General features: G+C 37.1%; 2 protein-coding genes across 4 annotated transcripts in view; one reads left to right on the forward strand and one right to left on the reverse strand.

Moving 5' to 3' along the window:
• Window positions 1-17,075, reverse strand: part of LOC111324699 (protein arginine N-methyltransferase 3) — an 18,104-nt gene extending 1,029 nt beyond the window's left edge. The window contains exons 1-19 of one of the 2 annotated variants that reach the window (XM_022928310.2): window positions 16,997-17,075; window positions 13,528-13,695; window positions 12,192-12,241; window positions 11,406-11,508; window positions 10,443-10,505; window positions 9,304-9,343; window positions 8,455-8,532; window positions 7,672-7,722; window positions 6,565-6,658; window positions 5,979-6,044; window positions 5,757-5,878; window positions 5,352-5,424; window positions 4,296-4,322; window positions 4,034-4,112; window positions 2,092-2,181; window positions 1,877-1,974; window positions 605-691; window positions 296-346; window positions 1-88 (exon numbers count right to left, since the gene is read on the reverse strand). In XM_022928310.2, the coding sequence (XP_022784045.2) occupies window positions 1-88; window positions 296-346; window positions 605-691; window positions 1,877-1,974; window positions 2,092-2,181; window positions 4,034-4,112; window positions 4,296-4,322; window positions 5,352-5,424; window positions 5,757-5,878; window positions 5,979-6,044; window positions 6,565-6,658; window positions 7,672-7,722; window positions 8,455-8,532; window positions 9,304-9,343; window positions 10,443-10,505; window positions 11,406-11,508; window positions 12,192-12,241; window positions 13,528-13,695; window positions 16,997-17,030 (1,462 nt within the window). In that variant the 5' untranslated portion in view covers window positions 17,031-17,075. Of the gene's footprint in view, window positions 89-295; window positions 347-604; window positions 692-1,876; window positions 1,975-2,091; window positions 2,182-4,033; window positions 4,113-4,295; window positions 4,323-5,351; window positions 5,425-5,756; window positions 5,879-5,978; window positions 6,045-6,564; window positions 6,659-7,671; window positions 7,723-8,454; window positions 8,533-9,303; window positions 9,344-10,442; window positions 10,506-11,405; window positions 11,509-12,191; window positions 12,242-13,527; window positions 13,699-16,996 lie in introns of both variants that reach the window. The other variant, XM_022928311.2, reaches the window with a different exon arrangement.
• A 27-nt stretch (window positions 17,076-17,102) lies between these two features.
• LOC111324705 (ankyrin repeat and MYND domain-containing protein 2) overlaps window positions 17,103-22,873 on the forward strand; it is an 8,611-nt gene continuing 2,840 nt past the window's right edge. The window contains exons 1-8 of one of the 2 annotated variants that reach the window (XM_022928327.2): window positions 17,103-17,206; window positions 18,149-18,213; window positions 18,681-18,788; window positions 20,491-20,521; window positions 20,655-20,753; window positions 21,379-21,453; window positions 21,963-22,048; window positions 22,339-22,553. In XM_022928327.2, coding sequence (XP_022784062.1) covers window positions 17,146-17,206; window positions 18,149-18,213; window positions 18,681-18,788; window positions 20,491-20,521; window positions 20,655-20,753; window positions 21,379-21,453; window positions 21,963-22,048; window positions 22,339-22,553 — 740 coding nt within the window. In that variant the 5' untranslated portion in view covers window positions 17,103-17,145. The remainder of the gene's footprint in view (window positions 17,207-18,148; window positions 18,214-18,680; window positions 18,789-20,490; window positions 20,522-20,654; window positions 20,754-21,378; window positions 21,454-21,962; window positions 22,049-22,338; window positions 22,554-22,873) is intronic. The other variant, XM_022928326.2, reaches the window with a different exon arrangement.

Here is a 22,873-nt window from a genome sequence, read left to right on the forward strand (position 1 = left end):
CTTGGGTGACGTTGATTGGCTTCTCAAGGTAGAACACGGTTTGTTTCCAGTGTGTTGGAGAGTTTGAGGGACTGGTGCTGAAGTTGACCTGAAATACAATATGATCAACTTCAGATAATTTCAATCGTGACGGCACTTAGAAAAAGCCTTACGTTGCTTGCCGTCAGTGACAACTGGGTGGTAGATAAATACATAGACAAAGAGAATTCTACTATCACATCGATTTATTTTTCATGCAACCACTTTTTCACGGTTTATTTAAAACAACGTAACGCAAAATCGACCCTTGTGATACCTTTCTATCACAGCTCTTCTCAAAGAAAATATCAAAATAAGCAGTGAACGCCTGAAAAAAAAAAAAAATTAAAATCAAATCAATTTAAAATAATAAACATTCATCCAAATTTAAATAATAAACATAAATCCAGGTAGAAAGCGTATACTTTAAAGAACAATTCATGTACCGGTATTATGAACGCAATAGTTAGTTAAACTTATTCGTAAAGCCAGAGACTTATTCTACAATCTGTGACGAGGCGAGAGATAACATTGACTGTAACCAACAGTGGTGGGAGACGAGTAAACGAAACAATAAGCTACTTACCGAACACTGACCGTCTTTATTGATTTCAATACTAAACGCTGATTTGAACTGTACATCATTTAGTTTACAACTATTTACGTTCAGTACCTATTAAAGATAGAACAGAGGAGATATCTTCAAAACATAAAGAACATTTCTCGGTCTCGTTTACATTATGCAAATAATGGAATGTTGTACCCTTGCGCTTTTTCCTAAAAGCGTGAACTTGGTTTAGATATATCAACAAAGTTGAAATGGTAAATTGGCCACCGTAACGATTACAAAAGCTGACGTTTCGAGCGTTAGCCCTTCGTCGGAGCGAATAGAGGAATTGTGGGTTGTGTGTGCTTTTAAAGGCAGAAAATGGAGCTACGTTATTGGTGGGAACATGGCAACGAGAAAAACAAGAATAAATTAGTGGACTGAAAAGCGTTCGTTGACCCCTGTGGGATTTAGACTGCCGGTTTGAAAGGTGAGCTTTTGTTCAAGATTTTTACGGCTTTCTGTGCTACCTAAGTGTAAGGAAAGACCGCAGATTGTCATATGTTGCTTAGAATGATTAGGTAAATTAAAGTGTCTAGCGACTGGTTTCGATGTGTCCTTGTCATTCCTTTCCACGTCTCGAAGGTGTTCTAGGAATCGGTCACCTAGTCTTCTGCCTGTTTCTTTTCTGAACTTGGTTTGTTACGTTCAACGAACAGCTGCATTTATGTAACCCATTTATTCCTGTATTATGTAGCCCATTTATTCCCATAAATGACCAATACAAAATTCCTCCTGACAATATCCAAATAATACCACGTAGAAAAGTGAAGAGAACAAAGAAAAATGTCAATTAGTGGACTACTAGTTGATCCACTATCAAATTCTCCAAACCAACACCACAACAATTGTATGTCAGACAGTAAAGAGAATTACTATGGAGATCTTGGGAGTGAAGGGTTAAATAATTATGCCATCACCACTTTCAATCGTGAACTTATACGAGGTTTTACATGCAAAATTTTCCTACTGGAAAGTATAACTATTAAAAACGGAGTAAACGAATCGACGAAGTTATAAAACAAGGAAATCATTGGACTGCTAATTCGTTCGGAGCACACTAAATGTTGCAGTCAAAATGTCCCTCTTTTAACGGGTAGTTGCAAAGTGCGGTTCGTCATCTTATTTCCCAGGGCACGCTTTCTCCTGTTTCTGGAACGCTCTTACGAGAGTTGTCCGCGTCGGTATCAGGAAAAACTCTCATGGAACGAGGCTTTTGGGTTTCATTGTCCCTCAGCTTTCAAATATTACCTTGACTTTACATCGAGAAGAAATCTCGTCTTTAGGATCCGTAGTTTCCACAGAGGGTTCAGAGCAGACAGACTTTTTCATACAGCTCATTTGAAAGCCTGAAGAAAGAAACAGAATAAAAAAAGAGAAGTATGAGCTTCGGTAACCTTATACCAGGAAAATTTAAATCAAAATCCTAACATAAACCAAAAACTCTTGTTTAGAAAAAGTCTTACCATATACGTCATCCCAAAAGCCGAGTTTCTTTTCGACTTTTTCACTATTTCCTAAGGCAACCAGGCACAAAGTACATCGGTCTGGGTAAACTATAAGAGAAATTTGTTCATTAGATGTCAAATACAGAATTCTGTTTCAATTCTTTCCCACTTTCGTCCCATCGTCGCAACAGCGTCCCATTTACTTGACGCTAGGGATTTGTTGACGCCGATGCTGGCTACTACTACAACGTTTGCCTGGAAGGGGTCCTGTATATGTGAGGCGATAATGCGACACGACCACGATAATGTGACGCGACCACAAAAACTACATGGGGTATCTGTCTTTACCTTCATTCTCACAGGAATGCACAAATTAGCGCTGGAATGAATATTTAGGATCATCACGTGATCGGGAGCCAAAGTGCCCTAGGAACGAAGTTGCTCAGTCATCAGATATGAACGAAAAAGTGGGTAAGCGGAAAATAGAAATCGCGAGATAAACGAGAACGCAAAGAAAAATGCTGCGTCACGCAGCAACAAGAAGAACCACTTCGTCTATGGCGCGTTTTTCCTATCAAAATTCAATTTGGTTACAATGAATATATGAACTTCATATATTCATTGTATCTGATTTATCATCACAAGTGACGGGTTTATTACGAATCAACTTAACGGCCTGCTCCCAGTTGGCTTGTTAGCTCAATTGGTAGAGCGCTGCACTAGTATCGCAGAGGTCAGTGGTTCGAATCCCGTACAGGCCTGATTTTTTTCAGGTCTGATTTTCGCTATTGCATAAATAGCGCTATCTACTGCGAAGGATCGTGCATCATACGTAAAATTCAATTTGTTAGTCGTTATTCCATACGACCTTCGTTTTTCAATTTCAGCATTCCTTTTATTCAACCTTAACATTCGTTTTTCAATTTCAGTATTCCTCTTATTCAACCTTGACATTCGTTTTTCAACTTCAACATTCGTTTTATTTAACCTTGATGTCGTTTTCTGAGTTCGACATTCGCTTTATTCAAGCGTGACATTTGTCATTCGTTTTCCTTATTTTCAACCTTGACATTCGTTTTACGTAACCATGACAGTCGTTTTTGAAGATCGACATTCGTTTTATTCAAGCGTAACGTTCGTGTATTGACGTCGACTTTGTTTTTTTTTTTTTTTACGTTCAACAATCATTTTTTTAAATAGCTGTTCGTTTTACCCAAGCGTGACATTTGGTTCAAGTTTGTCATTCGTGCTTTAATCTGGCGTGACGTACAATAAGGACTGGGTTGAGCGCGAACTGTGGGAAAAGTGTGTCTAGCAAGGATGTCTGATCCATCTGCGAAAGAAATTTTCCTTTCTAGGGTTAGATCACTTTTGGAAGTGCTGTTCTCCCATAGCAGCGGCGATGAAGAGAGCTTAGAGCACGATTTTAACAATTTATACGCTCGAGCTAACCTGTTATATCACCATGGTGTGCATCTTGCATCTGTTCATATGATAGAGGAATCTACGATAACAAAGCTGAGAAATGTCGTCGATTTGCTAACACAAAAGCGAGACTCCATGCAAAGCACTAATTTCCATGCACAAGCTGAGCAAAGAGCCTCACCTGGTAGGCCCAAGCTTATCATTACCGAAAGCCAGTTATCATACTTGAGTGATTATGGGTTTAAAGCAGTGGACATGGCGTGACTAGTGACAAACTTAAACAAAAATTCTCGCTTAAATAAAACTAATGTCTATTAAGAAAACGAATGTTGAACGTAAAAAAAAAAAGACAAAGTCGACGTCAATACACGAACGTTATGCTTGAATAAAACGAATGTCGATCTTCTAAAACGACTGTCATGGTTACATAAAACGAATGTCAAGGTTGAAAATAAGGAAAACGAACGACAAACGGCTTTAAAATGATAAGTTTTACGAATGTGTTGAAATACTTTAAAACCAACAAAAATCTTACCGCAACCTGTTGGCTTGAGCCATTTGTCCCTTGCAAACAACACTGTGTCGAGCATTGACTCAAAAAGAAGAAAATAGCCCTGCAAGAATTTACAGATTAACAACTCATCATAAACAGAACCTTCAAAAGAAGTTTCTTTTAAATCGATTTTCAGAAATCACATCAGTTGAGGAAACAATTAGTAGTACGTTCCTAACTTCTCCCATAAGAGGCATTCTCAAACTTTTGTCAGGATAAATCAAAAGCTGCAAATGAGACTCACCATCCATTCCGATACAATAACATCAACCTGAAAACGAAAAGAAAAAAAATAAGATTAATGCCTGTAAGACCTCTTAATACATCGCTCGCAGCGCCCGTGGGCAAGATAAAGCGAATCCTGTGTTCTGATTGGCTACTCAAGCAGGCACGATGGGCCCATCTTGCCCGCTCCAGATTGCCCGCATTGATCCCGCGTATGAAAAAAAAAAATAAATAAATAAATAGAATCAGAACTACGTTCGTAATTCTTGGACAAGTTCGGCGATGGAAACGCAAAAAGCGGTAGAAGATAGTCAAAACAAAGAAAACAGAAGCGACTATCGTGAGTTTGCTGTGCTACAAACACAGTTGGCTTTCTTCCCGGCTCTCGAAGTAAACAAGTCATTCTTAATTCTTAATAAAGCGAAATCTTTTCAGTTGCGATATAATAATTTCTTTATTAACCGAGCTTGTGCGGCCAAGATGACTTCGTCTCGGTCCATTAAAATGCAAAAGAAGAACTCGGGCAACATCCAGCCATCTTGACCTCACGCTTGGTTAATAACGCATATTTATTATACAGCGCGCGTGGCCACTATGAACCGAATCCTGTGTTCTGATTGGCTACCCGAGCGGGCAAGATGAGCCCACCTTGCCCGCTCAGGATTGCCCGCCTTCATCCCGCACAAGAAAAGGATTTGTGTGGAGCGGAATCACAAAGTTCGTAATTCTTTGACAATGACTTCGATGGAGTCGCAAAAAAGCGAAGAAAACATAAAACAACTCTAATGAGTTTTATTACGCTACAAATACTGTTGGCTTTCTTCTTGGGCTCTCAAAATAAACAAGTCATTCTTGATTCTTGTTACATCGAAAAATTTTGTTGCTAAATGGTATTATTCCTTATTGACCAAACCTCTTGTTCTTTTTTCTTGCGGCCAATATCCAGCCATCTTAAAATCACGCTTAGTCAATAACGCCTTACGCCTTCCAGGCACGGCCGCCTATTATACCATCGGCAACCGGTTAAGGAAAAAGTTCTTGAAACCCTTGCTTGGTCCGTTTGTTATCGCTTTACCTTGTCTACTGGTAAAGTAACTTCCTCTGCTTTTCCTTTCAGTAATGTAATAACATTTTCAAGCCCGTTTTCCCTAAACCAGAGGTTAGAAAAAAAAAATCTCTTAGATTGCTAATACCTAGTAAACAAAACGTTTTTTCAAACAATTTTCATCATGTCAATACCTTTTTTTTTTATAGTTTTTTAAGGCTATTTCTACTTCTAAGATCATGGGATCTTGCAGGATCGAATTCCAAATTTGGCACTTAATGCAGTCTTTGGTGAGTTCGACTTAATCCCTCACAAGGAATCAAACTCAACACCGTTGCACTTTTCAATAATATCAAAAAAAAAAACTTTTTTTAAAGGCGTATCATAGTGATGCAAGGTAAAAGAAATGTAAATCAAAGAAGGACTATTTGTTACCTTACAATATCCATTGCTTGATATATGATCTCAGACTGATCTATTCCAATTACACGAGTTGCTCCGGCCTTGGCGGCGAACATAGAAAGTATACCTGTTCCACATCCAACATCTAAAACAATCTTGGAGAGTATGCTACGAGTTACAAACATGACATTTCGCCAATAAATGAAATTGAGAATGCGTCTGCTAAATATAATAAAAAGTTGTCAGCACGCTTACCTTATCTTTAAAAACCGCTGGGTTGTTGAGTATAAAATCTCTGTAACTTTCTGTCCTTGTCGCGTCCTGTACAGAAAGATATATGATATATTTTTAAGTATAGCGCAGCATCGATACTATTATGCTCTGAAGAACCTCGCAACACTTTGCGAGAGACTTAAGCCAGACTGCATCGAGCAGTTCCCAATTTTGATATGTAATTTTACAAGTGTCCCCAATTTTGGAAACAAGGCCAGACCACAACACCGGAGCTACGTTCCCTACTTGCATGGGCTATTTAACGTCCCTGGCACAGTACAGAGAAGATGCAGAAGAAGGGGCCAACGGTTTTCCATCGTTGTCCGAGAACACTAGAACGTCTAATCATTTGCAGAGTTGTCAATAGCAAAGGAAGAACATTCTCCTCGGTTACTTAAAAGACCCAGAGTGTTGGTCCGATCTGGGGCTTGAACCTTCGACCTCCCGCACGGCAGTCCGGCGCTCTACAACATGAACTAAGGCGGACCAGACAAGTTTCAAAGTCATTCTACAGTCATTCTTTGTTGGCTTGTTCTGCTGTTATCATTGTTTATCTCCGCTGTCTCACCTTTAACATCTCTTCGTGAATACCAAAATGCGCATACGAACTGAAGTAAGGATCGTCCTCAGCTTTATCACAGGTGGCACAGCCCGTTTTGGATCTGAAATTCCAGCGAAAAATGACGTAATAAGCAAAGTAAATTATTTAAAACCGAAGGTAACGTTAAACACTTAATGTGTGATCCCGAGGGAAACAATTAGTTTTGTTTTCCCGAGACGAATTCGAGGGAAACGTCAGGGCTCGAGGGAAAACGAAACTAACTAGTTTCCAGAGGGACTATACATTAAGTGCTTTGTTATATATTTAGAATTTCCCTTAAACAATCATACGGCAAAAACATGCTGTTGTATTCTAAAAAGTCTTCAATTGATCTTGTTGTCTATTTGTTCAAGTGACAATTTTCCTGAGAAGGACTGTTGTTGGTAGTAGTGACACTGACGTTTCTAAAAACCCTTAGCGAAAGTCAACACTCGACCCACAGCATTTTTTCATTTGACTCTGCTGATGATTCTGGGCAGGAAATCTGGGCCGTTCGAACGTCTAGGACGTTTAACTTCCCAATTGGCCAAAAAAAAAATATGATCTTAATTGCTCGATAGTACAACCAAAGAAATAGGCAACAATTTTTTTTCACCTAACTTTGGATATAATAAGTCAATTGTCCAGCGCTTACAGAAAGTAAAATCAGGATTCATTTGTGTATCGTACACGTGTTTGATTTTTTTACGCGAAGTGCGGCCATTAATTTCCATGCGAGTCCAGCTTCTCACCTTGCAGTTGCTATCGTTGTCAGGTATTTCGGACTAGAGAGTTTGCGGTTCGGACAAGTAACGAAACACCACACTTGTCAGTAGAGACAATTGAGGTGAAAGGAAAGTTTTTTTATCCTGCCTACAACCGCCAATAGCCCGTCTGAGGGACACCCTCACCCGGACGATCAAACTACGCGATTCAGACAATATTAGCGGGAGATAATAAACAATTAGATAAGACATTCATGAGGAACGGAAGAAAGCTAAAACTTTTGAAAACGGGTCTAAAAAAAAAAAACAAAAAAAAAAAAAACAACAACAAATAGGAAATAGGAAGAACAGGCACGTCTTCTCATCTTACCGACTCTGTCCTTCAGGTTGATCTTCAAGTAAAACGTTCTGTGCAACAGCTCTATAATGTAAGGCAATGATTGTAAAATTTGAATAAGCACTCAGAAGGTATTACCCATATGGGTTTCGCTTGCGAGCAGGGCCTCATTGCTTTTTATCTATTTAAAAAGGAACTTTTTATCGAGTCATGCTGGTGAAAAACAGTCAAGCAGTGGCTACATATCAGTGTAAGAAACGCGCGTACGACGATCATGTTAAATTATTACGAGTCTTGACAAAAAATGAATAAAGGCTGATGGTTTCGAAAGAAACTTTTTGGGGCTGCGTCGGTGGGAGTAACGAAATAATTTGGATGTATCAACAAAGTGGAAATGGTAAATTGGCCACCGTAACGATTACAAAAGCTGACGTTTCGAGCGTTAGCCCTTCGCTCCGACGAAGGGCTAACGCTCGAAACGTCAGCTTTTGTAATCGTTACGGTGGCCAATTTACCATTTCAACTTTGTTGATATATCCAAATTATTCGACAAAAAATGGGCAAGGTAAGTCATTGTCCCGATCAGCTTTCACAAGCTGGAGCGAGTTACTGCATAAGAACGTGTACGTGTCAAATATCCTTACGATACGGTCGTTCATGCAAAATGATCCTATTAAAAGCGACTTTACATTAAAGAACTACCAGAATACCATGCATTAAAATGGCCCTTCCTTTATACTAGAAGCCTGGAAATTGTACACAGGCAGCTGAGCTCAAAATGAATATACTAAGAAAAATACGTAACTTTGATGTTACCTTAGCTGGTCAATTTCTTCTAATGCTCTTGCTAAGTTTGCTTCAGCGCAATGAGCACGGTTTTCCAGTTGATGAAGCCTCAAATGGAAAATCCTCAATTTAGATTAACTCATATGCTGCAAATTTAGTACATTGCTACACTTTACCAAAAGTCAATTCGAGAGGTGGCGAGTTTTGTGGTGGCGAGTTTGTAATGGTGGAGAACTGACCGGATACCATAAAAGTACAACTACAGCCCGTATAACCTGGCGAGTAGAAACACTCTGTTGCCTTTTCAGCAACGCTAATTCTTTGCTGATTAATTTGAAACAAAGCACAAGACAAGTGTAGTTATCTATAAAAATAATAATAACTCAGTCTAATTAACAAATCGACGATAATTTAGTGTCGTCTGTCAACTCTTATCGACAACGATATTCGTCATCACAGTGGTCAAGTGGCCACGAGGCGCAGCTGAGTGACTCTGCATCAAATTTTGACCACTGCGATGACGAATATCGTTTTCGATATGAGTACAGACCACACTAAACCACTGTCGTTTGTTTTTTTAACACAAGAGCGACGTTGAATAAAACGATTCTTTCAGTGCGTGACACGTTGACGCGAGCAGCGTTGTCTGTACTCTTATCGACAACGGCAAATTTGGCCAATCAGATCGCGACATTACTGCCAATTGTGGTAAAAAATAAAGTGTTCTCCTTTTCAGGCAGCACCCTCTCAATTTTAACACTTTCAATAACTCTTAATCTCTAGAAATTGTACTAGTAATAGGATTGCCGTTGAGCTTAAAATAATGAAGAACACTGTCTATACAATAGGAAAATCATTAACATCAATCAAATTCGTTACCTTTGTTTTATCTCCAGATATTGTGAATACGGTATACTGGCTGCATTGAAAAAATAAACAGATAAATAAATAACTTTAAGTTATTGTTCAAATAATTGATAAGGAATGGGTGTTACTTTGTTCTGTTACATGTATTTTAAGACCAAAAGAGTGAGGAATACTTCTCCCATAATTCATACTCTTCAAACTGAATTGGTGTTTAATTGCATCTTTCTTTATTCCCAAGCCTTTCCTGGAGGGTCCCCTATACCCCTTTGTGACACTCAGTCACGTAAATATATTTGGCCTTTTCACGTACCACAAATAATATCCAAAATTCTTTCACGTTCACTCGAAATCTGAGACAGTCCCGTTTCACATACAAATAAAAAAACCAAATTCACGAATTGATATTTTTCCTTTTTATCGTCTTGATCATTCTTAAGTGACAAAAGATGGGCGTAATGTCTTATCTTTTTTGCTCAAAAACTATTAGTGGTCTGTTTTATGACGTTTATTGATCCATTTGAAGTCCATGTCCTGTTAAAACCCTGGTCAAAACCTAACCACAGCCGTTCCAGAATACGTACATTTTCAAAACATTTAAAATAGCCGGGGATTCATCACGCAAAACAAAATGATTCACGAATCACGTTTAATTCAGCACTTCATGCATGAGTCAGGTTTAAATAAAAACAATCAGTTCACGAAAACATGACAAAGATCTTATCATCTTCAATCACAATTCACGAATAAAGAAAAAAATTAAACCACGATTCACGAGAAAAAAATCGCCCAATCACGATTCACGCGAAAAATAGAGGGGACCCTCTTTCCTTCATGTAGCAAAAGTAGTATACTCATTTTACAAGGGAATGGCTCTCTGAAGAAGTGGAATGAGATAACTTCCACTTGATTCTTGAACAGAAAATTAATGCATTACTAATGCACACTGGCAGTTAATAAATTTTTCTTTGAAAAAATGAATTTTGTTTATATTGTGATTTTCATTATCATAATTATGACAATCATGGTTATTACAATTATTAACTAACACATTTTCATTAGAATTAGTCATTTTGTAACATTAACCATTTTCAACATAAAGAATTGAATAACTGTGGGACTAAATGTTTGCTTCAGTGGTGCCTTGGTGGTACCTTCTTGATTGTTAGCTGCATCAGCATTATTGTCAACTTCAACATCAGAGTCATCATCAAAATCTAAAAATTGAACAATTTTCACCATGAAAAATTAACCTATTTATAAACAGCCAAAGGTTCACCCTTTACATCTTTAGATTAAGTATCATAAGGTTAATAAAACTTGAAGCTTCAAAATTCCAGCTTCGTATCATGTATGGCCACTTTGGACCCTACTTACCAAGGCATCGGTAGCGGCATGTCGGCTGATGCATTGGTAGTGTGTCAGTGGTGTGTCAGTGGTGTGTCAGCAGATGTGTTGGCAAATGCATTGGTGGGATTGGATTATTTATGTTTACTTAATATCTAGTATCATCCATTGATACAGAAAAAATCTTACACAATCATGAAGGTTTCAACAACCCTGACATACAGTGTAGTCTTCAGGTGAATAATTATTATCTTTGGATATTCATTTCATTTTTTTAACAAGAGAGGGAAAATCAAGTAAATTCAAGATAGGATCTCCTCTTCTAGTAAACTTCATAAACAAAGATGCTTGCACTTTTGCAATTTTTTGCTCCTTCTACTTTGAATTACATATTATCTAGAGGCCCCTTTAGTTGCTGTGGTTTGTAAATAAAGAAAAGGAAGATGATCTCATCAACAACAAAACATCTCCAGATTATTGAAAACAGATTACAGGAGTTGGGATCTCTGCTCTGAGTGTTTCTGATTATCCATTGAAGATTACATTATTGAATGTACCAGCACCTTGCTGATGGACTGACTAAACAACTGACTGTCTGACTGATTGGTCAAATTAAAGAAAAGTTTGTTGGCTGGATTGTCTGAGTGGTTGCAGGCTGAGGGTACACAAATGAATAACTTGTATTACTCAAGAAACTGTCCTGATGATTGAAGCACTGACTCAAAATATGTACCGGTAGTCAAGCGACTAAAGCAGTATCTCCCACATACCATATTGAAGAAGTCCATCATTGGGGAGAGTTGGATGTAAAAATTCATCACTTTCCCATGGCAATGGAAGAGCAACACGCTCAATACTTTCAGGTGAAGGTTTCTTTGAAAAATAAAAAAAAAATTGAATCAATAACAGGGCTCGACACTTACTCTTCAATTTACTAGCCATGTGGCTTGTAACGACTTAGATGTTGCAACAATTTCAGTTTGTTTACTAGCCAAACTGGCTAGTGGAAATTGAAAACCACTGATTGAACAACTCAACAAGCACTGTCAGGTCAAAAGGATGTCCAAATCTTACAGTGAGTTCAGGTTGATTGCTCAAGAGATATTACATTTTAATTTAGCGCTGACTCAATGAACTAAAGATACGTGCGCAAGACAGGTGGTCTTGTAACTTCAGACAAAATGGATCATTCATGATACTAGCACTATGTAATTAGAGACTCAGCAGTTATGCAGTTGTCCCATTTATTTTAAACGTGAAAAGTAAAAGAACAAACAAGAGGTGCAATCCTTTCACCTGTTGAATTTTCAAGAATACCAAGTGATGCACGATCCTTCGCAGTAGATAGTGCTATCTATTGCGAAGTGAGTGAGTTTAGAAGGTACTAAAAGGTATGTGGCACTACAGGTTGAAAATTTTATTGGTTTACTTACTGCCTGAAAAGTAGAACACTGTTAATGACACAGTGTCGTTGATATATAGCTTTAAGTAAGAAAGACATAAAATGCCGAATTAATAAGTGATCATGAGCCACTTTATAAGTATAAAATCCTTACCAGCTTCCTGATGTAATTTATAATCTTGATGCATCCATAAAAGTCTAGTTCTGGTAATATGAAAGCAAACGGCATTTAATCTTTAGTTACTGATTTGAGATGACTTTTAATTTTCACTTTGAAAAATTGCATAGGGAATTGGTGATCACTTCTTAACCCTTTGACTCTCAGAAGTGATTAACATGTAACTTCTCCCTAAAGTATCCATACATTATCCAGCAAACAGGTAATGAGAATACTTGAACTCAGAAGGAAGGAATTTTTGTTTTAATCTTACACAAAATTCTTACTACTAATTTAAAAGGAAATGTGGGGCTGCCAGAGGGGAAAATTAACAACCAGATCTTGGGAGTTAAAAAGGGTTAACCCTTTCGCTGGCAAACGTACGAATTCGTATGCTCTGACCCTATCCATTCTAAAAACCTCAGGGGGACCCCCAGATAGTATTGTTTTGAGTTTGTAAAGATTATTATGGTTTGACAAGTCACGTTCCTTCATTCGTAGCCATATTTCTCGCTGTTTATAGCTAAATTTGACTGGATTTTCGCAAAAAAAATTTGCTCATGCAGTACCATCCTTTTAAGAATGGCGTCTGCATGAATTCCAGACAAGGAGGCACGGCAAATTGTGTTAGAGGACGATCCTAATGAAGTTATCTTTTGAGGGAAAAGGACACTATTTAGACTTGTGAACTGTATCTTTGAATGTACATCAAGTAATTCATACTGCTTTTTTCCTGTGCCTACACTCCTGAAGGTTGCTATGGATTGTAATTTTTTAATAAGAACAGAACCATTTTTACCTTATTGTCCATTTATGGTTCTTTATGTCCTTTGTGGTTACCTTTTTGGTGATTTCAAGTAAAGCTAGCTAGTTGATACTCAAGTATCGTTCAGCAATATCACATATCCTCTAATTTTTGAAAATTGCTAAGCTGCACCTTGATGAACAGTAAAAGGCATAACTTTGGTTGCAATAAAGATAATTGGATGGAATAAAAAGTGTTTGGCTCCTGAATACACTTTTTCATAATACAAAAGTTATGCTAACAAGTATGTTAACTTTATGCCTTGTCTTGGTAGAGCAGGAAAAACAACATACTCTTCAAACATTTTGTTATGCTTGGCTTTTCTTGCCCCAAATTATGTGTTCAAGGACCCATATATAACAAAATAGTCTTAAAATGATGGTAAATTTTCTGCTGATTAAAATGATATATAGTTTGTTGGGGTTGGATTTAAAATGTGATGAGCTGTGGCCTGATTTGTCAGCTTACGTCATAGAAAAATATTGAGTCCCCAGGAACCTGGCAGCGAAAAGCTTAAAAGTAACTTACTATGCATTCTCTTGATCTTGAGCAGATCAAAAGCATGAGCTGAGACACAATGAGTCCAGACCATTTCAGCCAATTTAAAGCACTCATTACAAAACAGGCAAACAATAGCACTGTCCTGGTCTTCTGCGTCCATCTCTTCCCACTCATCATCACTTCCACTTCCACTGTCTGCTAGTAAGAAAAAAATTCTTAACACGGGACCAAAGTTCTTTTCCCTAGAACTTTCATAGCTATTTTGAATAGTTCTTATCCATATAAGAAAACAGTTTCAACATGCTGAAGCTAAGCCCTTCATCAAAACATCAATTTTATGTTACTAGTTTTCTCTAGAGCACATGTGTATCTTACAAGGTGTCATTTTTCCATTATTATGTTCATTGATTCATCACTTCACAGCCTTTTTTACAAACCAATGTTATGAGTTGATACTGAGTTGGCTTGTTCGCTCAGTTGGTAGAGCACTGCACTGGTAACGCAGAGGCCCCACACAGTCCTAAATTTTTTTCAGGCCTTATTTTCAATACTGCTTCCCTAGAACTTTCATAGAACTTTCAGAACTTCTTTAGTTATTCTTTATTCTCTAAATTTTTTCAGGCCTTATTTTCACTACTGCTGCTTCCCTAGAACTTTCATAGAACGTTCAGAACTTCGAAGATCACTTTCATATTCAAGACACATACATGGTTTTTATCGATATAAGAAAAGAGTTTCAACATGCTGAAGCCAAGCCCTTTATCAAAACATCAATTTTATTTTATCAGTTTTCTTTGGAGTATCTTACAAGGTGTCATTTTTCCGTTATGTTCATTGCCGGATTCATCACTTCACAGCCTTTTTTACAAACCAACATTATGAGTTGATACTGAGTTGGCTTGTTAGCTCAGTTGGTAGAGCACTGCACCAGTATTGCAGAGGACCTGTACAGTTCTAAATTTTTTTCAGGCCTTATTTTCACTACAGCTTATGAAGTGTTTAGAAGTTTGAAGATCGCTTTTATATTCAAGACATACATAGGTGACTTGCAACCAATCTCTAGAGACAGGTAACAATGGTGAAAGGACAAATACTGGTGGACGAACTAAAGGAGCTAATGAGGTGTCTTTTGGTTACGTCCACCAACATGGCGGCAATTGACATAACGTGCAAACCACCTGGGTGTTACGAAAATGAAGACCCTCGAAAACAAAGACCTAAGACCTAAGACCCCCAGTCTTCGTTTTCGTACTATGAAAACTAAGACCCCCCGGTCTTCATTTTCGTAGTATGAAAACGAAGACCTTGTAAACAGAAAACCGTAGAAATTACAAGTTAAACAGACATTAAACAGCAACAACGCTTACTAATATAATACATTACACTTCACGCATTTCTTCCCATTATTATCTGTATTATCATACGGCCCGTCTTGTCTGTTCTGTTTTGTATGCGAGCCAATTTGGTGTTGATATTCTCGAGGGTTTCCTCAGGTAAACTTACAACACATATTATTATTCTGGAACAGCAGAAAGAATTCGAACACTAGCCACCTTTGATTTATAGTTAGCATTGCGTGACAGAATAACAGAGAAGGCATTCTGTACAGGAAAAATTACTCTTAGGTTCTGTCAATAAATAATCAACTCCTACTGTATTTCGTAGCTAAAACAGATTCTTACAGTCATTCACCTTTCTCTGCTGGAAAATTCTCGTTAAAAAGTAAGCAATTATTATGGCTAATGCAGGGTCTTCGTTTTCCTATATTGTTATACGGCCCATCTTGTTTGTTCTTTCTCGCTATGCGAGCCAATTTTGTGTTGATATTCTCGAGGGTTTCCTCGGGTAAACTTACCACACGTACTATTATTCTGGAACAGCAGGCAGAATTCGAATGCCAGCCGCCTTTGATTTATAGTTAGCATTGCGTGACAGAATAACAGAGAAGGCATTCTGTACAGGACAAGACAAGACAACTTTATTTAGCCAGGGTGGCCCAGTCAGCTGCGAGGCTGGTATCCTAAGGGGCCCTGGTTTCTATAAAATTTACATATACACATTTCCAATAAAATTACAAAGTTGAATAAAATTTGCTAAGATTAAAAGAGGAGATAAAATCAGATAAAATGTCCTTTAAGAAGGCATTTAAAAATTTCTAGAGAACTTGCCTCTTTGATTTTGCTTGGCAGTGAATTAAAGGCTAAACATCCTGAATTTTTAAAAGTTCGCCCTCCAAGAACAAGATTTGTTTTATTTGGGTGAATATTTCTCCTCTGCCTAGTGTTATAATTGTGTACGTCACTGTTAATGTTAATAATAGATTTCTACTGTATTTCGCAGCTAAAATAGATTCTGACGGTCGATAAGCTTTCTCTGCTGGAAAATTCTCATTAAAAAATAAGCAATTCTTTTGGCTAATGCAGGGTCTTTGTTTTTGTAGTACGAAAATGAAGACCCCCAGTCTTCGTTTTTGTGGTATGAAAACGAAGACCCCCGCTCTTTGTTTTCGTACTACAAAAACGAAAACCCCCGCTCTTTGTTTTTGTACTACGAAAACGAAGACCCTGCATTAGCCAAAAGAATTGCTTACTTTTTAATGAGAATTTTCCAGCAGAGAAAGGTGAACGACCGTAAGAATCTATTTTAGCTACGAAATACGGTAGTTGATTATTCATTGACAGAACCCAAGAGTAATTTTTCCTGTACAGAATGCCTTCTCTGTTATTCTGTCACGCAATGCTAACTATAAATCAAAGGCAGCTAGCGTTTGAATTCTGTCTGCTGTTCCAGAATAATAATATGTGTTGTAAGTTTACCTGAGGAAACCCTCGAGGATATCAACACCAAATTGGCTCGCATAGCGAAACAGAACAGACAAGACGGGCCATACGATAATACGGATAATAATGGGAAGAAACGCGTGAAGTGTAATGTATTATATTACTAAGCGTTGTTGCTGTTTAATGTCTGTTTAACTTGTAATTTCTACGGTTTTCTGTTTACAAGGTCTTCGCTTTCACACTGCGAAAACGAAGACAGGGGGTCTTAGTTTTCGTAGTGCGAAAACGAAGACCGGGGGTCTTAGGTCTTAGGTCTTGGTTTTCGAGGGTCTTCGTTTTCGTAACACCCCAAACCACCTATTATGTTCCGTTATTATTGCGGAGATTTTTACCTCGGTTACTAAACTTAAAATAAGAGACAGGCTGCATAATTGTAGAGATATCGAAAGACAAGAAATTTCATACAATAATAAAAAGTTTGAACCAAGGTAGACGGCGAGCTTACAAAGTAAGCTTACTTAGGAACATTTTAAACATTTTACAAACGAATGACTGTGTCTAAGATATTCACTCGGTCAACGTGAGTCATTCAGTTTTGGGTGTTGAAACTAATTTTCAGAACTTTTTAAACAGAGGGAGGAAAAAATTAAGCATTCATAATATTCTTGTCTTGCATCTGCCGATCTAAGCCCAATAAAATGCTACATAATACTTACCTTCGCCATTTTTTAGCTCCACTTCGTCCGCCATCTTGTTTACACTTGAGCCGAAGCTGACAATGTTCAGCGGAGCTTCTTTAGGCGACTTTTGATTGATACATAAATGACATAAGTTTTGAAAAGTTGTCAGTCAAAAGTAAGCAAAAATGGCGAAGCTGGGCGAATTGACAGAGGACGAAAAATCTTTGTTTTTACATCTCAACAAAGGTAAAGAAACTACCTGTTCCTTATCGGGGAAAGATTTCCGTACATACATACATATGGGGTCATGTTAAGAATTAAGCTAACATATATAATCTTACAACAACAAACATATGAAACATATGAGTGAACTGCGGTTATGAGACGTATATGAGCACGATCCTTCGCAGTAAAGCACTATTTGAGCAATAGTGAAAATCAGACCTGAAAAAAAATTTCAGGCCTGTACGGGATTCGAACCACTGACCTCTGCGATACTAGTGCAGCGCTCTACCAATTGAGCTAACAAGCCAACTGGGAGCAGGCCATCAAATTAATTCGACATAAACCCGTAGATGATAAATCAAACAACAACAAACATATGAAACATATGAGTGAACTGCGGTTATGACACGTATATGAGCACGATCCTTCGCAGTAAAGCACTATTTGAGCAATAGTGAAAATCAGACCTGTTTGATTTATCATCTACGGGTTTATGTCCCAGTTGGCTTGTTAGCTCAATTGGTAGAGCGCTGCACTAGTATCGCAGAGGTCAGTGGTTCGAATCCCGTACAGGCCTGAAATTTTTTTCAGGTCTGATTTTCACTATTGCTCAAATAGTGCTTTACTGCGAAGGATCGTGCTCATATACATATATAATCTTATCAAAAAACATACATATAATTTTTAAATGTTGCATGGACAGTGATCAATAATATATAAAATTATGTTGTCTGTATCCTACAGCAGATGCAGATGTAAATTTAAACTTAAAGTCTTTAGGCCCCATACTAATCAAAAACAAAGCTGTAATCCCAAAGGTAATCTGTTGTTTTGCCTCTGCTATCTTTTTTCCAAGAATTGTGTGCATAATGAAGTATGGGGTTATACGGAAATCTTGCCCTTATCGAATTTTTACAAATCATTATTTCGCCTACTGATTATATATTTTGTCGCTTTTTGTAGGGGATTTTGAGGAGGCCTCAAGGCTCTTACGTTCAGGAAATGTGAGGATCGACTGCCTAGATGAGGTAAAATGAAAAAAAAAAATTTTTCAATAATAGGCTTATCGGTTCTCAGATCCTCAAACTGAAATCCAAACTACGATCAGCCTTAAATTTCTGAATTTAGGTGGGACATTACATGTGCTGTGGTGTATATCACCCATACAGTATTTAGCCAATTGTCTGTATTTGTTATGGAACAGTTATTTTTATTTAAAATACATTGTATTCGTATCAGTCATATAGTTTTAGGTGGATGTGCTTAAAATGCCATCCAGACCAATTCTAAGTGAGCTGATTTACCCTTGGTTGTATTTCTTTTAATTTTCGTTGTTTTTGTTGTTGATGGTGTTGTTCTTTCTCAGTGTAACTGATTTCTGCATTTTGGCAGACCAATATGCTTTTGTTTTCACTCATTATGACTGTGTCTACCAATTTCTTAAGTTTTTTTTTTAGTTATTTCATTCCGTTTCTTTTCTTTGAATTTTTTCCAGCATGGCATGACCCCACTGATGTGTGCAGCATACAAAGGCAAAGCAGAAATGTGTGAGTTGCTGATAGCTCAAGGAGCAGATGTGAACTCTAACCACCATGAACAACAGGTAATTAAATCAAACTGCAATATTCTAAGTTATCTTCCTAAAATTTTTAATTGTAAATCTGCCTAAACTAACACTTTTTTTTATTAAACAGAATATGTTCTTGTTTTACACTTTTCCTTAGAGTGTAAAGCTGTAATTAGGTTCGTAAGAATTATAAATGAAGGGAAAACAGAATATAATGCAAAAAGTTGATGATATTGGTACATACTTGTATTTACACTGGCTGTTGCCCTTTTCTTGTTGTTTTGTCTGGGAACTTTTAACTTAACCCCTTAATTTCACTCCAAAGATATGAATGGTAATTCTCTTTACTGTGTACCATACAATCATTATGTTATTTTGGAGAATTTGGTATTGGATCAACTAATGTATTTGTGCACGATCCTCACAGTAAAGAGCACTATTTAAGCATTTAGTGAAAATCAGACCTGAAAAAATTCAGGCCTGTACGGGATCCGCAGTTTAGATATATGAATTTCATTTATTCGTAGTGTTTGATTTATCATCTTACGGGTTTATGTCGGACTTATTTGATGACCTGCTCCCAGTTGGCTTGTTAGCTCAATTGGTAGAGCACTGCACTAGTAACACAGAGGTCAGTGGTTTGAATCCTGTACAGGCCTGAATTTTTTTCAAGTCTGATCTTCACTATTGTAAACAGTGCTATTTAATGCAAAGATCATGCACAGATACATTAATTTCTATAACTGCAGTTCAGATATATGAATTTCATATATTCACTGTGTTTGAACCATATTCATCTAATTGATATCATGCGTAATTGAAAATTTTTATATTGATAATTGTGCAATGTAAGTCAACAAATTACTTTTATTATTATTATTATAATTATTATTATTATTATTATTATTATCATTCTTTCCCATCATTTATCTGCTTGATATTATATTGATATTGTAAGGAGAAATTTTGTCTTGGTCACTCATGGGAGTTTACTGTGTACAAACAGGTAGAGCAAACATTTTTCATTGGAAGTTTAGTCATTCAAGCAGATATGAAAGTCATCCAATTAGATATCATGTGCTGCTCAGTCTACGGTTGTTAAAAACCAAGTAGTTAGCATTAATCCAGGAGTATTGGTGTAACAAGTCCTTGATTTATTTTGAAGTAAAGACTAGTGTCTACTGGGGATTACTTATAGGTTAAATGAAACTAGAGGAAAAAATTTAAACAATATAAATAAAACTGTCAGCAATGCTATAAGACTAAATAAAAGATTGATGACTAACTCTCCCTTAGCTTATTATGCTTTGAACAACACAACCCAGATGGATCAATGTAAGTCCCTTGAACAAGAGGGGAGGGGAGAGATTTTAACTAAATAGATGCATTAATTAATCAAACAAGCTGCTCAAACCACTTATTAAGTGAATGCATATTTGTCGTGAATGGATGAGAAAGAGCCATCCATTCAGAGATTAAGGAACTCATCAACTGGTGTATGTTTTATTGTGATGGGTCATATTTTAAGACCTGAGTTGGGGGTCCAACTAGAGCCTGACCCACTTCAAATACATCCTTATTGCTCTCTGGATCCCAAACAATTGAGCTAAGCAGGTAGAGGTTCTGATTACAAAACATATTTCTTACAAGGTGAAGTGAAGTTGCAATTATATAGTAAACAATGACATTGGCATAGTTAACCTGAGAGTTTTATTTTACATTTTCTTTTTCATGGCAGTACACAGCTCTCATGTTTGGTTGTCTATCAGGTATGTATCAGAAACATTTGTTCTCTTCAGAGTCAGTAGCTGAATAGAAGATACACCTAGCTTTAATTTAATTTTGTAGATGTATCGTTTACTGAGGAATTTACATGATTGACCTTATACTTTATAACTGTAGGGTCTGTAGAGGCTACAAGGGTATTACTTGAGGCTGGAGCCAGAGTGAATGCAGAGAACAGTCTCGGTAGGACTGCAGCTCAGTTGGGAGCTTTCATTGGTAAGAATTTAAAGATGATATCCTTTTGTGGAAATTAAGGTAAAGAGCAAGAGCAAAATGAGTGAATTTTGTTCATCTTTGTGCAGAATTTTATTTTTATTGGTGTCAGCCAATTTTGATGAATTTACCTGCAAGCAAATGCTGTGTAAAGTTCACTGGACCACAGCGGTGAATGAACAAACACAGCCATAAGAAACATTTGTATCAATGGATATTCGGTGCAGTTTAATCAACAGTTTTAACTGCAAATACAATGCCTGTTGAAATAAACAATGACCATTCCACATTGGAGAAAACTATCAGCTAGCTCACACATACTACTGTTAGACCCATTTTGTTCTTCTATTCAGATTAGTCTTGGTCTGTTCACAGACTAGTCCTTTACTAGTTTTTTTGTGTATATTTTGGTCCCCTTGTCTTTGAGCTGCACTGTAGTTTAAAGAGGCAACTTTTAATAGAGTGTCTCATGACAGTTTCCATTTTGCACAGTTATGTCCTGTGTACAGGAATGAAATTTCCTATTCAGGAGCTTAAAGTCAAGTATCTTTGCCTTTTTTTCATTTTCACCAAATTATTGATTATTTCATTTTAATCGTTACCTTCCAATTTGTTTTCCCCTACATAGGTCAAAGTGATTGTGTCAGTCTAATAAACAACTTTCTGTCAATGGAAGATTTGGAGTATTACACAAAGCCTCGAGGTTAAAATCTAGTTTTCAGTGCTATTTAATTTATTCATAAACAGAGTGAATCAGGTCTCTAAAGAGGCAGCTGTGTATTGTGTTTTTACCAGAGATAGCAGTATAGAACTGATAACTTTTCTCACTAGAAGGTGGGTAACTAAGAGGAGAAAGTTGTTTCTAAGAAAAAAGAAGAACAATGGTTCCTTTTTTAAACACTTAAGTTAGATTTTATGAATGCATACAGCAGTTACTATTAAGATAAGAACAAAGGAGTCCTTTTAGTCAGGGGGGTCCCTTCATTCACAGACTCTGGAACGGAGACTCAAACACTTCCTGACTGAAATGAAAGAAATATTGGATTCATGAAAACTATGCATAATGATTACAAGTGTGGGTTGGGTGTGATTAACAATCAACTTTATGTTTAAGACCAGACACCATCTTCTTGACTGTGATATCAAATATATGTTAACTTTATAGCACAGTAAAATCGTGTATCAAATGATTTCCTAATAATCTATTGACAGGCCTGGAAAAGGAACCTAAGTTATCAGCAGCCTTGGTACCTGCACTCCACAAATTTGCTGTCAGTCAAAATTTATGCCCAGTGAAGGTAATCTTCCAGAGATCATGACAAATTTCATTGTTTTATGGGGTTACAATTATTTAACCAGTGTCAGGAAAAAAGTGACTATAAGTGTTTTTCTCAGTTTCACAAAGGGGTACACAAAGTGCTGATCTTTAATAGCACTACCTGAACTCAATTTTACTCAAATTTTGGTTCTTTGCCTGTCATTGCTTGCATACAACTTACATTTAAACTTCTCTTTTGCCCTTAGGGCATAGATTCACCCTGTCAATAAATGACACTCACAGCTGTATTTTCCTCATTCTTGACCACAGATTGCTATGTATCTGCAAGATAACTTTGAACTTGTAAAAAACTACAAGAGTTTAGTTAAAGTTATGGAGCTCTTAACTGAGTCAAATATTAAGTCAAAGGAGATGCAAGAAGTTCTGGCCATGAAGATGCACTATCTGGGATTTATGTTAAAAAAATGTGCGCGCTGGAATGAGGGACTGGAGGGAAAAGATAGAATTGATGGTTTCATTAAACAGTAAGTAAAAAGGGGATGTATTAGGAAATAGTACGGGAAATTTAAAGGAGATTGGGTTTACATTTACAGGTTAGAGGTACATGTACATATAGGGTGCACATTTAAGGCCACTCCATGGAGTATTTTGTTTCCCACTGGCAAGCAGGCAGAAGCATCCTTGGAAATTGTTCAGAGCCATCCTTATTTACTTTAAATATGCCCTGAACCATCCTTGCAGATTTTTAAGACTCTGCCGAAAATTCAATCCTCAGTTGATACGCTAATTGCATAAAAATGTTGAAATTTAAATGATTTTGAATAATTTTTATATGAAAATCATT

The sequence above is a fragment of the Stylophora pistillata genome, chromosome 1 (assembly GCF_964205215.1).
Source record: "Stylophora pistillata chromosome 1, jaStyPist1.2, whole genome shotgun sequence".
NCBI classification, from domain to species: Eukaryota; Metazoa; Cnidaria; class Anthozoa; order Scleractinia; family Pocilloporidae; genus Stylophora; species Stylophora pistillata.